A 9,254-nucleotide genomic window follows, 5' to 3' on the forward strand; every position below is an offset into this window, starting at 1 on the left:
TGTAACACTGGATACAGGTCGGGAGCAGCTGTAATACTGAATACAGGTCGGGAGCAGCTGTAATACTGAATACAGGTCGGGAGCAGCTGTAATACTGAATACAGGTCGGAAGCAGCTGTAATACTGAATACAGGTCGGAGCAGCTGTAATACTGAATACAGGTCGGAAGCAGCAGCAATGTATTACTAGCTGATACTATAGCTAGTCTGTCCGTAGCGGGCTCAAGATAAGACGAGTGTCTTTCTCCTTTATTACTGCTCATCGTTTCACTACAAAAAGTTAAAAGGTTTGCGACGAGCATAAACTACCTTATCACGTGATTTATTAAAGGAGTTGCTGTCTATAGTGTGTGTTCATAAATTAAGTATTTTTATTATTTTTCTTTATGTAAGATCATCTGAGTATCGTGGAAACAGATTTTTGTGTAAGTTTACTGCTACTGAAGAGCTTAATAGTAAGTAGGTATAGGATCTCTGTGTTCCATAATATTAAATTTATTCGTGTTTAATTCTTGAAATAAATTCTACTTCTCCAAATTTATTGACGTCAACGACGTTATTATATATATATTGTTTAATAAGAAAAAAAATATTAGTGGGTGTTAAGTAACAAATATTTTACTGAGTATTTCTTAACAATAGTTTGCTGTTCACACACTTAGCTAGGAATAATTGTTTTGTTTCATACTCCGATAAAAGACATAATACTTACGAACAATTTACGTTTCAACAGTTCGTTTCGATTAATCCATCGTTTTTTGAAAAACACATATTATCACTTGCTCTTTCCTCTTCACAAAGTAATAGCCTGCTTAATAACGTGTTCACAATTTTCTATATTCAACAGAATTTCTTGAAAGACAAAATTTTCAGGACCATAATATTCCCATTTCAAAGAAATCCAATCACACAGTGCTTCATTATAATTAATCAACTTTTTGAGGGGATACTAACTTGAATTAAATACCAACCTACGCTGAGAAACACTCAATTATACACACATTTATCAAGAGAAATAATTTTGGAATAATTCATTACCGGTCACATTTATCTAATCTACTTCGAAGCGAAAGTTTTCTTTCCAATGCTTGATACCTCTATATTTATTAACCTATCCTGGTTATTTCTGACTACGTTGTAGTTCACCATACGATACAATCATTCGTTTTTTTCCAAGTTTTAATTACAGTATAATAATGGTTCTATACGAAATGGTAATCACCTAAGCGTAGTTAATTACCAATTACGAAGGATAAAATATCAAAAATAGTGCCTATTTCAAAGCAGGTAATTACTGTATATCAGCAGATATATATTAAAAGTGATTTTTTTTGTTTCTAGCATAGAACGATTCTACGTCATGTAGACTATAATCACTAAAGAGACAGACATTTACCGATGTAATTTATAATACTTGGTAGGATAAAATAATAGAGCTGTAGAGCCATATTACAGTAGTGCCAGAGATTTTATAGAACAAAATGTAAGATTTAAGGAAAATGAAGAAAAACATTTATCCCTACAAAGTGACTAAACGTACGGGCAATTAATGTTATAGCTATCTTCGAAGGCGAAAGTATTCTGAGTCAAAGAGTACTCCTTAGTTGTCAAGGAAACAGATATGATACAACAATCATCTTCTCCCATGCCTTCTTTTACTGACAACGACTGGAGCTGTTTCAGCTCAGACTGAGATCAATACGAACTGGGTCTCGTGACGTCACGTGGCTAGAAGGCATGGAGACTGAAAGTGAACATAAATGAGAAAGACGTTTCTGTATGGTTAGCTATTATCGTTGCACGTCACTCTCCAACAAGTACATTTTCATGTAATTCTCTAACATGTAAAGATGCACGCCATTTTTCAACACGTGAGATTAAACATCATGAAAAATGTTGAAGAACCATGACATACTCCAGAGTATAAAGAAAAATGTCATTTTCTGGCTTCTAAAATTGTAAACTATTTTCCAACGGTTAAATTACTTTTCCTTTTTGTCAAGTATAAAAAGAATCTCCAACTTTTAAGATTGTATAACATTTTGAAATAATTAAAGCTAGCCTTTAACATATAAATTTATGTATCATTTTTGAATTTGTTTTCTTGTAGGCTGACTTCTCTAATGGAACTGCGAGCATTATGCTGAAGCTGCTTATTGTCCGACATATACAGTTACATCTCATTTACAACACGCGCACGAGAAATTAAATATTCTTAATTAAATAAAACGTGATTTCATAACATTGAAATTGCATGTAATTATTGCATCCTGGTCTTCAATTCTTAATGTTAAATCTTACTCTCCAACACATGTAAAGTGTTTCTTATTTTCCAATGTTTGGAAATGCATACTGTTTTTATCATGTTAATATTAATTCCAATGCAGGTTTTATAACCTGTAAACGTGTAGATCATGTAAGTGTGAATGACATTTGTCACAATCATAAATTACATGTCATTTTCTACCATGTGAACTTAATATTCCTTCATGTAACTCTTAAAACATTCAACACAGTCTTAACTCACATGTCATACTCTACCATCTAAGCCTGATATTCCTTCATAACTCTTAATTCCATTTTTATAATCTAGCTTCCTATGCCAAGCCAATATGCAAGCTTATGTAAAATTACATCAAATCATTCATGTCCTATCATGTAATAATGTATGTTATATGACTATTTTAACTTCTGCACAAAGTTTCTCAAGGTATGTGTCATTTTATCCTCCTTCTTGCAAACATGCACTAAACTTCCTACCATAAGGATAATGAAAATAAGTAAGTAGTTTGAGTCGTCTGAACATGCTTGTCCACAACATAACGGGCTATTTAAAATACGCAAACGCGTAAAGATGTCTTGCATTGAGGCTAAGTCAAAACATAATTACAGTGATTTTGTAGAGCGGTATTTTATTGTGTTATTATTGAACTTGGAGAGATTTAAAATCAGTTAAATTTGATAAAATGAAAGAGAATTGTGTGTTTTCGTTGTCTATTTACAAAAATTCTTGAAAATCAAGATGTTGATGTTTCGGGGTTTTATTATTAGTTAAATACAATATTTAGAAATTGGCAAAAGAGCTGGTTAACAACTTCAAGAGACTGAGTGGATTGTCTTCTATAACTTTTTAACTTTTTTAATATTTCCACGCAACCATGGAAACAGAATACGCAATATTTTGAAAAGATCAAACATGATCATGAATTGATCTGGTAAATTCTTAGTTCAATTTGAAGATGAATTTTGTGTTGCACATGTGTATATAGTAATATACAGCTAGTCTATCCGTAAATTATAGTCTCAGCTAGTAAGACATTGCTACTTACATTTAGACTAGCTATAGTCTCAGCTATTAATACATTGCTATTTACGGATAGACTAGCTATAGTCTCAGCTATTAATACATTGCTACTTACGGATAGACTAGCTATAGTCTCAGCTAGTAAGACATTGCTACTTACATTTAGACTAGCTATAGTCTCAGCTAGTAATACATTGCTATTTACGGATAGACTAGCTATAGTCTCAGCTAGTAAGACATTGCTACTTATATTTAGACTAGTTATAGTCTCAGCTAGTAAGACATTGCTATTTACGGATAGACTAGCTATAGTCTCAGCTAGTAATACATCGCTACTTACATTTAGACTAGCTATAGTCTCGGCTAGTAAGACATTGCTATTTAGGGATAGACTAGCTATAGTCTCAGCTATCAATACATTGCTATTTACGGATAGACTAGCTATAGTCTCAGCTAGTAAGACATTACTATTTACGGATAGACTAGCTTTAGTCTCAGCTAGTAAGACATTGCTACTAACCCTGTTTGTGCTGAGTTTGACCTTTTATTTACCCTGTCTGTGCTGAGTTTGACCATTTATTTACCCTGTCTGTGCTGAGTTTGACCATTTATTTACCCTGTCTGTGCTGAGTTTGACCTTTTATTTGTTCCATCTATGCTGAAAGGTGATTCGACTTTTGCTATGTCTATGCTGAAATGTAACACTTTTGCTCTGTTCATGCCTATGTATAATGCTTTAAATTACTATGTTCCTGATATACCCTACTATGCTTCTTCTAATATTTGCCATTCATTATGGTTATGCCTCAGTTTTGCCGACACATCATGCTTTGAATGCAGAATGTTTACGAGTAATGACATATCTGGGCCAAATTTCTACTCTGTAGAATGTTGAATGATGTTAATTCGCTAGATTAGTCGGCGAAAGAGAAGATTATTACATTTAAAATATTTTTGTTTCAGTAAAGTGCTTACATAAGTCATGTCTTAGTAATTTTAATTATGGTGTCGTTATTCAATTGATAAAGTAAAATTTTAGATCAAATGGGATACTTTGTACCAGTTTTATTTTTGAAGGGAGAAAGTAATATCTCAAACTCCAATTTTTGTTCGTTTAATTCAGTATAGTATCGCCGTCTAGCGGCTACTTACTTGTGAGTGGGACGACGGACGTTCACGTCTCCCAAAGCACCAGTTAGCTGGGATTATGTGCCTAGCTTCCCTTCCGCCATGAAGCTGACAAGAAAAGGTGGCGTCGACTGCGTCGACATGTCTTCAGAACCTTGCTAGTTAATTCTGCTTTGCGGAGGAGGTGTCACATTCTTATTTGTGACAGAGTTCCTGATTTGAAAGGAAACAACATGTCCATCAGGAAGGTGTTCGGGTAGGTACTCCATTTGATCCGAATACACATTGCCTAGCTAAAATTACAACTAATCAATCGACCTGAGGTAAAGTAGTTGCTGCAGAGCTCCACAAAGCAATGGTTACTGGGGCCATGTAGTTATAGCGCTACTAATAAAAATTAAACGATTTTGAATAAAATGCTGCTTGGAAAGTCAGAATTAAATAGTTGTTCCCAGTAAGAGATTACTTTTATACGCTGTTATTAGCCTTTAGAGTAGAGTGGGCAAGTAGGAGGAGTTGTAGGGAATGTGGCAAACTAGAAACAATAGGCTAAACATTCGACGTTCACGTTGGAAAACATTTTGTTTTCGTTTTCATAAGGTTTTAACAAAATATGTTTGAAAAACATTTACTTTGTGCGATCTTTTATCCTTGAACGCCGTAGAAGCTGTAAAGATTTTAATCTTTTAGAAACACCTATGGATACTATTTAAATATATTTATTTACAGATCGTATGAATTAAATAAAATCTTTAATTTAGAGATAAAAGTTCAAAATTAAGAGTCAACAACAGCCCAAAAGTCGATTTTTTACACTGATGGTAATGATTTGAAGCAAAGGACATTTATTGTGATAGTAAAACTGCTTACGAACTATATATGATGAAAACACTACTCATAAACCAGTTGTCGTGGTAATACTACTGAAAAAACAACAGATGTCGTGACAGTACTACTAAAAAAAACATGTGTGCTAATAACGCTGCTTATAAACTGCACATGACAAAAGCACTGCATATAAACCACATGTGATAATAACACTATTTATAAACCACATGTGATGAAATCTGATTAACCAAATGTTATGATAACATTGCTTATAAATCGCATGGGTGAAAACACAGATGATAAACCTGATGTGATAACAACTTTGCTGAGAAATCAGGTGACAATGACGCTTGATACACCAGATGTAATGATAACACTGCTGTAAACTAGTTGTTTTTATAACACGGTTATTATTATAAAACTGCTGATAAAGCAGATGTGGTGACAACACTGCTATAAACTAGTTGTTTTTATAACACAGTTATTATTATAAAACTGCTGATAAACCAGATGTGGTGACAACACTGCTGTAAACTAGTTGTTATTATAACACAGTTATTATTATAAAACTGCTGATAAACCAGATGTGGTGACGACACTGCTGTAAACTAGTTGTTATTATAACACAGTTATTATTATAAAACTGCTGATAAACCAGATGTGGTGACAACACCGCTGTGAACTAGTTGTTATTATAACACAGTTATTATTATAAAACTGCTGATAAACCAGATGTGGTGACAACACTGCTGTGAACTAGTTGTTATTATAACACAGTTATTATTATAAAACTGCTGATAACCCAGATGTGGTGACAACACTGTTCATAAGCCCAATCTGATAATAATACTGCTTATAAATCATATCCAGTATTAAAATAGTTATGAAGTAAATATAATTGTACTATCTGATTTCTTTCATAACCAATTTTATTGTTGATTAACTTGACGTGGTGAGACATTTAGAAGATTAAGTGTGTTTTATTGTTTATTGTAATACTGTTTATAAACCAGTTATGATGATAAAATTTCTGATAAAACAACTGCAATGATAACGTTGTTGTCAAACCTAAGCTGATGATGATATTATTTACAAACCAGATTTGACGATAGCACTGTTTATAAACGATATGGTACCATAACACTATTTATAAATCAGATGTTATGACAACACTGTTGATAAATCACATGTTATGGTAGCATTGTCTGTAAATTAGATGTGACAATAACATGTTTATAAACCAGATCTGATGATAACATTGCTGATAAACAGGTTATGGTTCTTCAACATAAGACTCCTTTTCATACCTCCATTTTCGAGCTAGTAGTTAGTGCTCTTGATTCGCTATCAGAGATTTGCGGTTCGAATTCCTTCACCAAACATGTACGCTCTTTCAGCCGTGAATAAAAAGAGTAGCCAAAGAGTTGGCGGTAGGTGGCGTTGACCAGCTGCCTTCTTTCTGGTTTACTATTTCTATATTAGAGGCGGATAGGCCATCGAGTAGATTTGCAAGAAATTAAACTAGGAAACAAAACCCTTTAAACCACTACTCAAGCAGCTGGATAATGAAACGGATATGCATGATATCCTACAAGGAAATACATCTGTCATGTAGCCGAACGTAGCGCCTATGGACTTTTGTGCCATTGCAAAATTGAAATAGGCGCCGGGAAAACTGTCATCTTCATATACTAGATGGATTGTGGAAAGCTAGCAGGGAGGAATGATGTTCTTTGGGCATGGCATGCAATGTTGATCTACATTGCAGATCTATTGTTATGGTGAACGGGCATCAGTTAGAAAATGATCAAATATGGTAAAATTCACTGCAACAATGAAGTGAGGCTTCAAAATCATTCTTGTATAACGAACTTGATCCTGTGTGTCTCCCAGTGAGTGGGTCAGCAGTAAATTTGAAACTTGCAATGCTAAAATTTGGGGTTCGATTCCACGTAGTGGACAGAGCGCAGATGGCTCGTTTTGTATTCTTGCATAAAACCCACACACACCTCTCTGTATTATTGCTACTTAACCGATCGGACGATAAATATTAATGTTGATAAACCTAGAGTCACAATAAGCTACTGTGATAAAATCAAAGTGGATATATTTAAAGCTGCTTCGGAATCCAGTGTTATGAGATGTATTTCTGATTGTAAACTCCGTATAATGATATACATATATATTAGTGATAGGTAACTCGATGTGATGATATATACTATTTCTGGTGAATATGGAACAATGATACGTGTCACTGCTGGTGAACTCTGTGTAACTATGTATATATATTACTGCTGGTGAACCCCAAGTGATGATATATATTAGTGATATAGATCCCAGTGTCATGACATATATTACTAATAGTGAACCCAGTGTGGTGATATATATATATTACTGCTAGTGCATCCAGTGTGACGATATATAGTACTGTTAGAGAACCTAATGTCATGATATATATTACTAATAGTGAACCTAGTGTGGTGATATACATATATTACTGCTGGTGAATCCAGTGTGACGATATATAGTACTGTTAGAGAACCTAATGTCATGATATATATTAATGTTGTTGAACCTATTGGATGGTATACTACTCCTTATGAATTTGGTTTAACCATATATATTAATGCTTTTAAACCCGGTGTGAAGAGATATCCATTATTTATTGCCTTCTTTTAAACTTAATTGTGCAGAGGTAACCGGTTTTATGGCTCTGTTTATGTATAGGTTGAAATTCACTTAATATATCTTTAGTGGAGCCGTTTATTCTTACACAAACTCCACGCACATGAATTGGTAAAGCAATGTATTACTAGCTAAGACTATAGCTAGTCTAAATGTAAATAGCAATGTCTTATTAGCTGATACTACAGCTAGTCTAAATGTAAGTAGCAATGTCTTACTAGCTGAGACTATAGCTAGTCTATCTGTAAATAGCAATGTCTTATTAGCTGATACTACAGCTAGTCTAAATGTAAGTAGCAATGTCTTACTAGCTGAGGCTATAGCTAGTCTATCCGTAAATAGCAATGTCTTATTAGCTAAGACTATAGCTAGTCTATCCGTAAGTAGCAATGTCTTACTAGCTGAGACTATAGCTTGTCTAAATGTAACTAGCAATGTCTTACTAGCTGAGACTATAGCTAGTCTATCCGTAAATAGCAATGTCTTATTAGCTGAGACTATAGCTAGTCTATCCGTAAATAGCAATGTCTTACTAGCTGAGACTATAGCTTGTCTAAATGTAACTAGCAATGTCTGACTAGCTGAGACGATAGCTAGTCTATCCGTAAATAGCAATGTATTAATAGCTGAGACTATAGCTAGTCTAAATGTAACTAGCAATGTCTTACTAGCTGAGACGATAGCTAGTCTATCCGTAAATAGTAATGTCTTACTAGCTGAGACTATAGCTAGTCTATCCGTAAATAGTAATGTCTTACTAGCTGAGACAATAGTTAGTCTATCCATAAATAGTAATATCTTACTAGCTGAGACTATAGCTAGTCTAAATGATTTCATTTCGTTTTCGACATGCATACATATTGATACTTGATGCTTGTTTTAAATCAACCCATATTCGTATACGCCACCTTCACTATCAAACGCTGCCTTGGGCTGTAGATATGACTATACATGACTCTGAAATGTGACTGTCATCTTTGTTTTATTTGGTTATTTTTTTCATGCTAAGGTTTAATATTTATTTTCATTCTATTCATGTTGATATGTGACACTGATCTCTGTTCTACCAACGCTGAAGCGCGTACTTTATTTTGTTAAAGTCTGGCACTTAGCTTTCCTATGTCTATGTTAGAGTCTGGCACTTAGCTTTCCTCTGTCTATATTAAAGTCTGGCAATTAGCTTTCCTCTGTCCATGTTAAAGTCTGGCACTTAGCTTTTCTCTGTCTATGTTAAAGTCTGGCACTTAGCTTTCCTCTGTCTATGTTAAAGTCTAGCATTTAGTTTCGTTAATCGACATGGTCGTTACCCT

General features: G+C 34.1%; 1 protein-coding gene across 2 annotated transcripts in view; it reads left to right on the forward strand.

Annotated features, from left to right (window-relative positions):
- The first annotated feature begins 4,479 nt into the window (after positions 1-4,479).
- The window catches only part of LOC106458720 (potassium/sodium hyperpolarization-activated cyclic nucleotide-gated channel 2-like), a 130,335-nt gene continuing 125,560 nt past the window's right edge, over positions 4,480-9,254 (forward strand). For both annotated transcript variants that reach the window (XM_022384993.1, XM_013918260.2), the window contains exon 1: positions 4,480-4,687. In XM_022384993.1, coding sequence (XP_022240701.1) covers positions 4,665-4,687 — 23 coding nt within the window. In that variant the 5' untranslated portion in view covers positions 4,480-4,664. The remainder of the gene's footprint in view (positions 4,688-9,254) is intronic.

The sequence above is a fragment of the Limulus polyphemus genome, unplaced genomic scaffold, assembly GCF_000517525.1.
Source record: "Limulus polyphemus unplaced genomic scaffold, Limulus_polyphemus-2.1.2 Scaffold504, whole genome shotgun sequence".
NCBI lineage: Eukaryota > Metazoa > Arthropoda > Merostomata > Xiphosura > Limulidae > Limulus > Limulus polyphemus.